Consider the following 13,896-nt stretch of genomic DNA (forward strand, 5'->3'; position numbering starts at 1 on the left):
CATACATAAAACTTAAAAATTTTTTTTTTGGTCTTTTTGAGACAGGGTCTCCCTGTAGTCCCGGCTGGCCTGGATTTGCTATAGAAACTAGGCTGGCCTCGAACTCACAGAGATCCACCTGCCTCTGCCTCCTAAGTGCTGGGATTAAAGGTACGGGCCATCACGCCCAGCCCAAAATAAAAATATTTTAAAAACAAAAAATAGCCAGGCATGGTGGCGCACGCCTTTAATACCAGCACTTGGGAGGCAGAGGCAGGCAGATCTCTATATGAGTTCAAGGCCAGCCTGGTCTACATAGTGAATTCAGGACAGCTGCGGCTACAGTAAGACCCTGTCTCAAAAAGACCAAAAAATAAAAATAATAAAATAAAAAAAAAATAAGCTGGGCGTGGTGGCACACACCTTTAATCCCAGTACTCAGGAGGCAGAGGCAGGCAGATCTGTGACTTCAAGACCAGCTTGGTCTATATAGCAAGTTCCAGGTCAGCTGGGGCTACAGGGTAACCCTGTCTCAAAAAGATAAAAAATAATAATTAAAAAGATAAGATTTGCCTGGCATGGTGGCATACGCCTTTAATCCCAGCACTTGGGAGGCAGAGGCAGGCAGATCTCTGGTTCTGAGTTCCAGGCTAGCCTGGTCTACATAGCAGGTTCCAGGTCAGCTAGGGCTACAGGAAGACCCTGTCTCAAAAAGAACAACAACAAAAAAATGAGATTCAGAGAGCTGTAGGGATGGCTCAGTGGTTGATTGCTCTTACAGAGGACCCGGTTTGATTCCGAGCACCCACATGGAGGCTAACAACTACCAAAGGATCCAATGCCCTCTTCTGACCTTCGAGGACAATGCACAATACAGGTTTACTTACATACACACAGTCAATACACTCATACACATACACATAAAAAATAATGATTTAGCCTTTTTGACAAAGTGCCCAAACTAAAAACTCAAATAAGATACAAACCAGTGAATCATCACTGTTAGTATAGTTCCTAGTGTCAGGGTCACCTTCTCTTCTGGGGAAAAGAAAAAGGGATATAGACACAGGGCTAGAAAATACCCAAACTTCTGAGATCAAGCTGTGGAGAACATTCTGTATTTCTGCAAAGGACTGCCTCCTACATTGATCTGACTGAACCTAGCCTTTCAACTTACACAGACCAGGGATGCTAGGGAAGCAGCTGAGGTGACCTGCTGAGTCCACATTCCCTAGCACCCTACCCTACTGAGGTAACATTCAACACTTCTGTTTTTGTAGTGCTGGAAGTTGAATCCAGGGTCTCATGCAGGCCAGGCATCCACTCTACCACTGAGGTACATTCCCATCCCTCAGCAACAGTGCTTGTCTTCCATGAGCCACGCTGTGTGAGGCTCTGAAAATGAATAAATTCAGATGCTATTCTTGCCCTGCTGACATAAGTATAACCTGAAAGGAGCATCATGAAGGCAAATGGTCTAATGATTACAAATAGTTCTCAGGGGTTTGGAGGAAGCATTTCTAAAGAAGTTGCATTGAAGTTGGAAGCAAGAGTAAGAGCTGGGGAGAGGAAAGCATAGGAAAGGACTTGGCCACATGGCAAGCTGAAGAGAAAATCTGGCAGGAGCTCACAAAAAGATTGGTCAAGTGCAGGATTAAGGGCTGCCTGGTTCATTTAAAAAAATTAATTTTTTTTTTTTAGAATTTATTACTTTTATTTTATGGGTATGAGTGTATTGCCTGCATGTAGGTAAGTACACTCATGTCGTGCAATGCCCTCAGAGGTCAGAAGAGGTTGTTGGATCCCTTGGGACTGGAATTACAGTTGTTAGCTGCCATGTGGGTGCTCGGATCTGAACCCAGGTCTTCTGCAAGAACAACCAGTGTTCTTAACCGCTAAGCCATCTCTCCAGCCCCCAATTTTTTGGTCTTTTTGAGACAGGGTCTCCCTGTAATCCCAGCTGGCCTGGAACTATGTAGACCAGGCTGGCCTCGAACTCACAGAGATCCACCTGCCTCTGTCTCCCAAGTATTGGGTGGGACTAAAGGTGAGCGCAACCACACCTAGCCTCACTTTTTTAAACAAATTTTAAAAATTCATTTTTATTGCTGGGCATGGTGGCTCACGCCTTTAATCCCAGCACTCTGGAGGCAGAGACAGTCCAATCTCAGTGAGTTCAAGGCCAGCCTGGTCTACATAGGGAGTTCCAGGCCAGCTGGGACTACAGGAAGACCCTGTCTCAAAAAAGACCAAAAAATAAACTTATTTCTTACTTTATGTGTATGATTGTTTTGCCCAAGTGTGTAAGTGCAACCATGTCATGCAATGCCCACAGAGGACAGAAGAGGGTGCTGCATCCCCTGAACTGGAGTTAAGAATATTGTTAGCTGTCATGTGGATGCTGAGAACCAAACCCAGGTCCTCTGGAAGGGCAGCCAGTGCTCTTAACCACTAAGACATCTCTTCAGGCCCCAAATTTTTTAATAGTGTTTTGCCTGCATTAAGATAAGTCCACCCATACATGCAATGCCCGCAGAGGCAGAAGAGGGCATAGGAGCTACTGGAACTGGAATTATAGGTTGTTAGTGACCATGTGGATGCTAGGCTATTTTTGTTTTCTTGAGACAGGATCTTGCTATGTAGCCCTGACTGGCCTGGAACTCACTTTGTAGACCAGGCTAGTCTCAAACTCAGAGATCCACCTGTCTCAGCCTACCAAGGATTAAAGGCATGTGACACCACACCTGACCTCACTTTGTTTTCCTCAAAGGATAAGTAGAGACAGAGCTCCTCTTGCTCCCTTCCCTAAATTTGGAACTCATTCCACATTTTCTCTAGGAGGCACCCTCTTTTCACATTTATGTGGAAAAAAATTTCATCTGAAAGTCAGGGTCACAATATGAGCTGTATGAACACTCTAAGATTACATACAGGATAGTAAAACAAAAGTTGGGCATGTTTTTTATTGTCAGAAAGTTGAAAAACACTTAAATCATCTTGATATTAACATGTATATGGAGTCCTTCAGAAGAATTTCCTTTATTTTTCTCTATGCTTACCATACTAAGTCTCATGATAGTAATTGTGAGGTGTTTTGATTGAAAGGCAGAATGTAAGTAACAAGCAAAAATTTTGTTTTTGGTCTTTTTTGAGACAGGATATCCCTGTAGCCCCAACTGGTGTGGAGCTCACTATGTAGACCAGGCTAGCCTTGAACTCACAGAGATATGCCTGCTTCTGCAACCCCAGTGCTGGGATTAATGGCATGCACCATCATGCCCGGTGTAACAAGCAAAATTTATCCAATATTAAAACAAGGCTGGCCTTTAACTCCTGAGTTCAAGTAATTCCACATCTCCCAACTGCGGTCACACACCCAAGTACCTGGCTTGTCCTTTTGCAACTTCAACCATAGTTCACAAAACTAGAGTGAATAATGTCAAGTTTTACACACACAGACACACACAGTCTTTTTGACACAGGGTCTCCCTGTAGCCCCAGCTGGCCTGCCATTCACTATGTAGACCAGGCTGGCTTTGAATTCAAAAAGATCCACCTGCCTCTGACTCCCAAGTGTTGGGATTAATGGTAGGCACCACCACGCCCACTACAAACTTTAAAAAATTTTTTTATTAACTTTATGTGTACGAGTGTATTGCCTGCATGTATGTAAGTGCATCTATGTAGTGCAATGCCTACACAGATCAGAAGGGGGTGTCGGATCCCCTGGAACTGGAGTTATGGATGGTTGTTAGCTGACAAGTGGGTGCTGGGAACCAAACCTGGGACCTCTGCAAGAGCAGTCAGTGCTCTTAATTGCTGAGTCATCTCTCCAACCCCACCCAGACACACACAACACTGACATGCTTTGAGAAAGGATGGCAAGAATATACAGTAATCTTCAATCTATTTTTGTTATTACTTTTATAACCTACCCTGATCATTTTTTACTTACATAAAAAAAGGTGAAATTAGCCGGACGTGGTGGTACATGCCTTTAATCCCAGCACTCAGGAGGCAGAGGCAGGCAGATCTCTGTGAGTCCAAGGCCAGCCTGGTCTTCATAGTAAGTTCTAGGCCAGCTGGGGTTACAGGGAGACCCTGTCTCAAAAAGACGAAAAAAAAAAAAAAAGAAGGAGAAATTAACAGGATATCCACACAATATCCTACAGACTCACTGTGTAAAATCTACCTATCACATTGTCATTTTCTTACCCTCACAAATACTCATTCCCATACAAGTCTGTTATTCTCTGTCCACAACATCCTGGCTTCTGGATCTTACATATACAAATATCTCCATGCTCCCTTCACATCAGTGTGTTATAGTTTCTGGAGATCACCTAAAATATCATCAATGATTAATCTCACCTTGAAGCACCCAGACCATATAGAGAGAGATGCACATGACTGGTGGGACATCAAGGGCACACACCTTCTATTCTCTACAAGCAGAAAGGTTTTGCTCTTTTGTGACAAATATTCCAAGATTACTTTTTCCAAAAGATCACCAAGCCAAATATTTGGCCATATTTTTATTTACTACATATACTATAAACATATACAATACATGCTACAAAAAAACATTTTTTAAAAATTTAACTGTCAAGAAAGTGTATAGTGTTATAATACAATGGCACATGTTCATATTTTATTTCAAATTGGTTTGCTATCATCCATTTCAAACCATTAATAGTGAAATGTTACTTGTGGAAAATTAAAATGATCTGTTTGCATTAATAATAAACAATTCCAACAAATTAATAAGAATTAACCATGTCAAATATTAGTATCCAAAATGGGCATTTGCAGAAATGATTATATAAAATATAGCAGCCAATTTCAGTTTACCTTGCTCTGTGACAATGTACATATGCATTTGACTAGGATTCTAGTATTTGTGTTTTTTGGAAGATATCTGTAAGAAGTCCTTTGATTTCTTGAGGTCCAAAAACTGCTACACCCAGCCAAATCCAACCCAACAGTTCATGTAATGGCTCTGGACAATTAATCACTGAGGAATTCTTAAGATTCGGGTAGAGTTGTATATTACACTAATAGTACACATGATGAGGAGACATTATAAGCCAGTATCAAAGGGAAAAGAAAATACAAACATTCAAATCAGTTGTGACAAGGATCATCTACAAATATTTAGATGCCATTAAGTCCAGCAAAACAAGATTTAATGTGCATCTGGATTTTACATTATCCATACTAACTGAAAATTTAACAAAGCAGTCAGATGGAATTATGTCGAGTATTGCAAGTCTGTTCATTCAACATTATTGAGCACCCGCTGTGTGCTTAGCACTGTGCTAACATTTTCAGAGTTGAGTATTAATGTTTTTATCAAGCATTACCTTAGAGTGAGGTAAAGATATATGAAATTAGAGTCAACATATTAGTTGTGGTGTTGTATATAACCCTGTGCCAGGTGGCTTCCCTAGACCACATAGACAAGCTTTTGTGCTCTTCTCATTCCCGCACACAAAACATCTGCACATTGATTGTGTGCTAAGCAATGTGCTAGTCACTGCAATACCATGATTTGGTATATGTCTAAAGAATGAAAATTCATCGTATCAATCTATGCAGGACAATTAGAAAGATCATAATTTTTCTAAAATGAGGTCCAAAGCAAAGTATAAAGTGTTTCTACTGGTCACACCCACACCAGAGACCAGTAAGTGCCTTTAGCAACTGGGAACTAACTGGAAGTTTCATGTTATAGTCTAAAGAAAGCCTAGAGAGTTTTTGGTCTCAAAGGTCTATTCTTTGGAGCACCTGACCCCGTATAAACCATTCTATACTTAAAAGGGTGTGTAAACTAAATCTGTATCAAAGAAAAACCCAAATGAAGGCAGTTTATAATGTAATGTACTTCAAGCACTATTTTGGCCATGTAAAATGAGTAATACATAAGTAACTTATGATTGGCTCACACATTTTCCAAAGAACTAACCCTACCCCAAACTTACATAATTTCTAACCTGCCTTTTATACAAGTTGTACATGATGCAGAGGGCGGAATTTGGCCCTTGAGACCTATAGAATACAGTAAGTGATTGGTCCTTCCACCCCAAGTAGAATCTGAGAATTCCAAGTCTCTCATTTAGGATACTAGCAATCAGGAGAAATGGCCCTGCTGGATCCATCCCATCAGTCAGGAGTCTCTTTAGCTGTAGTAGCAGTGTGAACCTACTATGCCCTCTTGGGGGAAGGCAGAGAGCTGGGAGTTTGTCCACTGAGTGAATCCAATACTGGCTTAAAGCTATGCACTGAATAAAGTGCTCTGAACATCCTGCTTCTCATCTGGAATGAAAATATACACCATCCTAAGAATCAACTCACCTCTAGGTCTAGGGGGAGAGAATGACAAGGAAAGAATCCAAGAAAAAATATGAAGCATTGACTGGGAAGGAAGACAAATGCCTCTAGTAGTGTTCTCAGAATCCTCAGGATTTGAAATGTCAGAATGAGTCATACAATGGTCATGTTCCATAAATGAAAACGAAATCCCACTGAGTATTCACACAGTGCATAATTACTTCATTGGGGTGGAAAGGAACAGTCTACTGCCACTTGGTAGCATGGTTTCAGAATGAAAACAGAACCAATGGATAAATCAGGGTAAGCAGTGTGTAACATTCTTTTCCTGTTCATCAGTTTTCCACAGGTTGATATGCATTGCCCAAGAGAATAGAGACACTTACCCCTTCTCATACAGGCATGGCCACTACCACCTAGCTTTGCCAATTCAGAAGTTTACCACACAAGCCCTCCAGTTTCGTACCCTGAATATGGTAAATAAGAGTAGGAATGGAGTAATTCAGTCTTTAAAAGATCACAGGCAACAGAACGCTTACATAAACTAGACTGCTTTTGACACCTGTAAGAAAATTGTATAGATGGAACTGGGGGGAAAAAAGATTGTTCCCATCTGTCAGCAAAACTGTTGAGCTATACTCAGCTGAAGTCCTCATCGGGATTCTGTTGATCCAGCAGACGGACATGTGTGAATGGGAAGTGACCTCGTTTGCCATTACACTCCCCTTCCCACTGACCACTCACATTAATCTTCGTAACCTTTACCAGCTCACCGACCTGCAGGAGGAGAATAAGGAGAGCACTTTATTTCCAGTTAAGAATGCAAGCTGAACATCTCCATTCTCTGGTTAGGCATACCCTGCCCATGTGATTGCTCTAGGGCTGATGTTACAGAAATGGCTATTCACTACCTCCCCAGCCCCAGCCCCCAGACTGGTTACTTGTGGTTAATGCAGGCAAAAGGAAGAAAGTATTTTTAGCAGTAAAGAAAGATATAGAGAAGACAGAAACTAGAAAGGATCCTAGAAAATGACAGGTCTTGCAAGCCTCAATGTCTCTAGATGAGTGATCTCAGTATGTGTGAGCTCCTGTTTCTCTTCTCTGTACTCACTATCCTCAGTGCCTGCCCTAAAGGATGTAGCTTAGGGGATGAAGCTAGCCTTCCCTGGCATATACAGTAGCATGACCCCTTTCTCACACACATTGTGGCTGTAACTGCTTGCGGCGCAGCACAAAGCAGTCACAACAGACATACTACGTTTGGCTCCAGAAAATGAAGTATTCCCATTACTTTTTATCCAAGGCCCAAGTCTTTAGAAGGTATAGGCAACCTTGTTGCTTCTTTTTGAGACAAGGTCTCCCTGTAGCCCCAGCGGGCCTGGACTCTGTAAATTAGGATGGCCTCAATCTCACAGAGATCCACCTGCCTCTGCCTCCAGAGTGCTGGGATTAAAGGTGTGTGTCACCACAACTGGCTTCCTTGTTCTTGTTTCTTTTTAAATAGCACATGTTTATTACCCAATGGAAATAAAAATCAATCCATCAATTATTATATCCATTTTCAATCATCACTTTTCCCATTTATTTATTTATTTACACCACCACGTCCGGCCCAAATAAGAAGTTTCAAATAAGATATGTCTCTACCTGCTATGAACCTAAGAAAAAATAAGTAGCTGGGCGTGGTGGTGTACCCTTTTAATCCCTGCACTCAGCAGGCACAGGCAGGTGGAACTCTTGAGCTCAAGGCCAGCCTGGTCTATATAATGAATTCCAGATCAGCTGGGGGCTATCAGGAGACCCTGTCTCAAAAAAAAAAAAAGTTTGATGAATGGATTCACTGAAGCAAGAAGCAAAATACTGAACAATTATTCAAGAAGTGGAACAAACTGGGCATGGTGGTGCATGCCTGTAATCTTAGCACTTAGAAGACAGAAGTAGGGAGATAAGGAGTTCAAGACTATCAGACTATCCTCAGCTACATTGGGAGTTCAAGGCCAGCCTGCTGGAGTACATGAAACTCAAAAAAAATCCCAACCCCCCACCCCCAAAAACCAAAAGCAGTTAACAACCACCAAAAAATAAAACACAAGGGGCTAGAGAAATGGCACAGTCATTCTTTTATGATATGAATAACTATCAAATTATTCGGTACAGTAGGGAATATTTTATAGAAATTTAGTGTATGTGTGTGGGTATACCCATGACACAGTGGACATGTGGAAGTCTGAGGACAACTTATGGGAGTTATCTCCTTTCATCATATGGGTACTAGGGATGTCAGGGTTGGTGGTGGGCACCTTTACCCACAAAGGTATTTTGCCAGGTCTAGCAATTATTTTCTAATCCTTATAACACCTCTCCAAGATTAGAACTGTTTTTATCTTATAAATAAGGATATAAGCTGGGTGAGGTGGTGCATGCCTGTAGTCCCAGCATTTGGGAGGCAGAGGTAGGCGGATCTCTGTGAGTTGAAGGCCAGCTTGGTCTACATAGTGAGTTCCAGGACAGCAAAAAAAAAGGAAACCCGTGTAAAAAAAAAAAAAAAAAAAAAAAAAAAAAAAAAAAAAAAAAAAAAAAAAAGGATATAGAGGTTCAGAGCAATTACATGATATTCACAAGACTATGAATTTACATAGCCAATGAACCTCTATCTACTTGGTTCCAAAGCCCGTATTGTTCTATCAGTCTGGGAACTTTCAAATTATGCTCTAAGGGGTTTTAAGGATTCGCTAAGAATGTCTCTAAGACCAATAGTTACCAGGTAAAGCCAACTCAAGTGCAGGCCCAGGGCCTTCTATAGAACCAGTTTGATTTCACTCACAGCGCAAGCAGTTTGCTTTCTGACCTGTCTGCAGTTTCTCAAGGAGCCACAGAGGCCTAAAGTGGTTATTCAGATAAGATGTTGAGGGGAAAGGGCCAGAAGGGAATAACAGAAATAAAGGGTAAGAAAAATGCAGTAGCTCCAAATACTAATATTTTGAGGACTAGGGTTATCTATGCAAAGGGAGGAGAGACGATGGTATGGCTTAATCATCACAGCATCAAGGCCCAGACCTTCTAGTCTGCTAACATCTCGCCAAACCCATTGAGTGTGGTGGTCTATGCCTTTAATCCCAGCACTTGGGAGGCAGAGGCAGATGGATCTCTGTGAGATTGGGGCCAGCCTAGTCTACATAACAAGTTCCAGAGAGACCTTGTTTATCTCAAAAAAACAGACAAAAACCAAAAATAAAACCCAATCCTTTGGACAGTCTTTTTTTTTTTTTCTTTTGAGGCAGGGTTTCATTATATAGCCCTTGCTGGCCTGGAATTTGTTATATAGATCAGGTTGGCCTCACTCTAGAGATCCTCCTGCCTCTGCTGAGTGCTGGAATGAAAAATGTGTACTACCAGGCTGGGTGTGGACCCTGTCTCAAAAAGATCGAAAAAAAAAAAAAGAAAAGAAAAAAAAAATGTGTACTACCACGTCTGGCTTTAGATCCTTTTTTTGGTCTTTTGGGGACAGGGTCTCCTGCAACCCCAGGTAGCCTGGAACTCACTATGTAAACCAGGCTGGCCTTGACTTGGGAATTGGAGAGACGTCTCAAAGGTTAAGAGCACAGACTACTCTTACCAGGTTCTATGCCTAGCACCCACATGGAGGCTAACATGTACACCTTCTTCTGACCTTCATGGGCATTGCACAACATCGGTGCACTTGAGGCAGGTGGATCTCTGTGAGTTCAAGGCCAGCCTAGTCTACATAGTGAGTTCCAGGCCAGCTGGGGCTATGTAGACCAGGCTGGCCTTGAACTCACAACGATTCACCTGCCTCTGCCTCCCGAATGCTGGGATTAAAGGCATGCACCACGACGCCCAGCTATAATAAATATTTTTAAAAGATACCTTTATGCCGGGCGTGGTGGCGCATGCCTTTAATCCCAGCACTTGGGAGGCAGAGCAGGCGGATCTCTGTGAGTTCAAGAACAGCCTGGTCTACATAGTGAGTTCCAGGACAGCTGGGGCTACAGAGAGACCCTGTCTCAAAAAGACCGAAAAAAAAAAAGATACCTTTATATCTTTCCTTTGAATGTACAGGCAGCAGCGTTCTAACACCACTGATTTCCAAATTTAAGCTATAACAGGAAAAATCAGTTGGGGGTGGTAAGTGCATACACCTTATAAATTCTAGAGTTCAGGAGGCTGAGTCAGGAGACTGGAATTTCAAGACCAGCCTGGGCTACGCAATAATACTCTATTCTTAACATTAAGCAAAAAGCAAAACAAACAAAAAGTTAAGGAAAAAAATCTTAATTACCAATGAACAAGAAAGACTGTCTAAAAGAGTTGTAAAACCATCTGTAACTACAATTCTAGGGGATCCTCTTCTGGCCTCTGTGGGCATTACATGCACAGGTATGCTCACAAACATGCAGGCAAACCCACTTGCACACATAAATTAAAATAAATCAAGGCCAGGCGTGGTGGCACACGCCTTTAACAGTACTTGGGAGGCAGAGGCTGGTGGATCTCTGTGAGTTCGAGGCCAGCCTGGTCACATAGTGAGTTCCAGGCCAGCTGGGGCTACAGGAAGACCCTATCTCAAAAAAGAACCCTCCCCCCAATAAAAATTTTGACCAAAAAAAGGTAGTTAACCTTTCTTTTCATAAGCAGACCCCAAGGAAAGAACCTTGTACCTTATAAGACCCTAGTACCCTGTAAATTTAAAACTAATGATTCTCTTTGTTTTGTTGAGGCAGGGTCTCATAGCCTAGGCTGGCTTGAAACTCTTGAGGATAACCTTTAACATCTCATTCTACTGTCTCAACCTCCCAAGTGATAGAATAACAGGTGTGCACCACCACAAGCTCTGAAGATTTTTTTCTGAGATAGGGCTTGGCTGTATAGTCCTAGCTGGCCTGATGCAACTAGTCATGTACCTCTCCTAGACTAGCTTTGAATTCATAGTAATCCTCTTGCCTCATCAGTGTGGAGTTTATAGCTTCTAACTCCTTTTGGGGGTTCGGGGAGAACTGGAGACAGGGTCTTGCTATGTTGCCTAAACTGGCCTCGACCTTGAGGCCATCCTCTTGCTTCAGCCTCCCTAGTGTTGGGCTTATATATATATGTGCTACTACATGGGGCGCTAGATAATTCTTTTACCAGAGTTTTCTTGTTCCATCTGGTCTTCAGCCTCCTGATCCTATAACATCCTTGGGAGCAACCCTTTCTATAAATGTTCTGTAAAAGGGACCAAATGTGATTATTCCAGTTTCTTAGCTCCCAAGAAACTCTATGAAGTGGTTTATTCCCTAGCTTCTATAGCTTTCCAAGTCAACAGTGACCTTACTGCAGAAGTAATGAAATCTAGGCCTGGTTCAGGAGCAAGATTACCCAGTTATCTTTACCAGGGGGTTTTAGTGATAATGAAAAAGAAACCAGAACCCAAAGGGCATTAATGTTTGAATTTTGCTAAATCTAGTTTATCAGGAAACTTTTGTGACGTTTGTTGGTGCAACCCCAGGTGACTGCTTTTCTAGTTTATTTTTTTGGTTTTTTTGAAACAGGGTCTCCCTACACCCCCAGCTGGTCCAGAACTTGCTATGTAGACCAGGCTGGCCTTGAACTCACCTGCCACTACCTCCCTTCTAGTTTCTGTCCCTATTACCTAATAGTTAAGAAATCATGCCAACCTCCTTTTGATCCAAACTTGCAAGACTCCATTGAGCTCAGAGCAAGAAACACACACAAGTAGATGTAAATAAAGTTAGAGAAAACCAAGTACAGAGAAACGGTACAAGGGCCATGTGTGTATATATACACGTATGTAGGATAGATGTTGACATCAAGTGCCTTCCTCTCTTGTTTTCCATGATATACATATATTTTTATATTTTTTTAACATTTATTTATTCATTTATTGAGGGGGTGCACACACCACAGCACATAGTGGAGGTCAGGGTTGGGTCTCTTCTTCCACCATGTGAGTTATTGGAACTGAACTCAGGACATCAAGCTTTGACTTCAAGTGTCCTTACTTGCTACATCATCCTGCCAGTTCCAAATTTTTCTGAGAGAGATTTCCTCATTGAACCTGGAGCTCACCAATTTGGAAAGACAAACTCCAGGGATCCTCCAGTGTTTGCCTCCCCAACACGAAATTAACAGAACATGTCATTGCTCCTGGCTTTTTATGTGGGTGCTAGGGATTCAAACTCAGGTACTCATGCTTATATGGCAAGTACTTTACCAACTCAGCCATCTGCTCAGCCCTATCCAAATATTTTTAACATAACACAGACAGTAAATATTTCAAGATTTGGCTGGGGGAAATAGTTGAAGAAACTATAGCAATCTAGACAGGGTTCAGCAAACTACTGCTTCTGAGTCAAATCCAACTTGCTGTTTGTAAATAGTTTCTTTGTTATTGTATATTTGTATATGTATGTGTGTATACACACATTGTGATGCAGAGGTGAGAGGACAACTCTGAGGACTGTTCTCTCTTTCTACCTTACTGGAGACAGGGTCTGACTATGCAGACCAAGCTAGCCATGAACTCACAGTGATCCACCTGCTCTGTCTCCAGGGTGCTAAGATTAACAAGCATGTGCCACCACACTGAACCCGCTCCTTCCACCTTTATGAGAGTTCCAAGGATTGAACTCAAGTCATCAGGCTTTGCAGCAAGCACTTTTATCATCTTGCTGGTCCATAAATAGTTTTATAGAATAGAGAAAGCTCCATTTGTTGTTTTATGACTGCCTTCTTGTAACAATTGCAGAGTGGAGTGCTTATGAACAGAGACCACCTAAACCTAAAGAATAGACAGTATTTAAAGTTCATTTATAGTCTTTCAAACCACTGGCAGCAAATAGATCAATTCATCCTTAATAATTCACTTACCTCCCAGATGGACTCAATTGGATACAGGTTACACTAGTTAAAAGCTACAGATGTTTGAAGTTTAACTAACAGGTTACCATATAAACAGGAAAAGTACCTCATAAAATCCTAGAAAAACTCAGGGGCTGGAGAGATGACTCAGCAGTTAAGAACACTGCCTGTTCTTGCAGAAGACCGGGGTTTGAACACCAGCACCCACATGACAGCTAAGAACTGTCTGTAACTCCAGTTCCAGGGGATCTGTCAGTCTTTTCTGTTCTCCATAGGCATTGCATGACATGGGTGCACTTACCTACATGCAGGCAACACATGCATACACATTAAAAAAAAAAAAAAATCCTAGAAGAAGCTAGACAGGAATGCCTGTAATCTGCTACTTAGGACACTGATGCAAGAATCTGAGAGTTCAAGACCAGCCTGAGCAACTTAACAAGATCTTGTTTTAAAATTTAAAAAAGAAGGCTGGAGAGATGGTTCAGTGGTTAAGAACACTGGCTGTTCTTGCAGAAGACCCAGGTTCAAATCCAAGCATCCACATGGCAGCTAACAACTGTCCTTAACTCCAGTTCCAGGGGATCTGACCGCCTCTTCTGTCCTCTTGGGCATTGCATGACATGGGTGCACTTACCTACATGCAGGCAATACACGCATACACATTAAAAAAAAAAAAAAATCCTAGAAGAAGCTAGACAGGAATGC

General features: G+C 41.9%; 1 protein-coding gene across 2 annotated transcripts in view; it reads right to left on the reverse strand.

Moving 5' to 3' along the window:
* Positions 1-4,499: 4,499 nt before the first annotated feature.
* Positions 4,500-13,896, reverse strand: part of Crk (CRK proto-oncogene, adaptor protein) — a 31,610-nt gene continuing 22,213 nt past the window's right edge. For both annotated transcript variants that reach the window (XM_008828768.3, XM_008828767.3), the window contains exon 3: positions 4,500-7,086. In XM_008828768.3, the coding sequence (XP_008826990.1) occupies positions 7,079-7,086 (8 nt within the window). In that variant the 3' untranslated portion in view covers positions 4,500-7,078. The remainder of the gene's footprint in view (positions 7,087-13,896) is intronic.

The sequence above is a fragment of the Nannospalax galili genome, unplaced genomic scaffold (assembly GCF_000622305.1).
Source record: "Nannospalax galili isolate Female #2095 unplaced genomic scaffold, S.galili_v1.0 scaffold212, whole genome shotgun sequence".
In the NCBI taxonomy this organism is placed as follows: Eukaryota; Metazoa; Chordata; class Mammalia; order Rodentia; family Spalacidae; genus Nannospalax; species Nannospalax galili.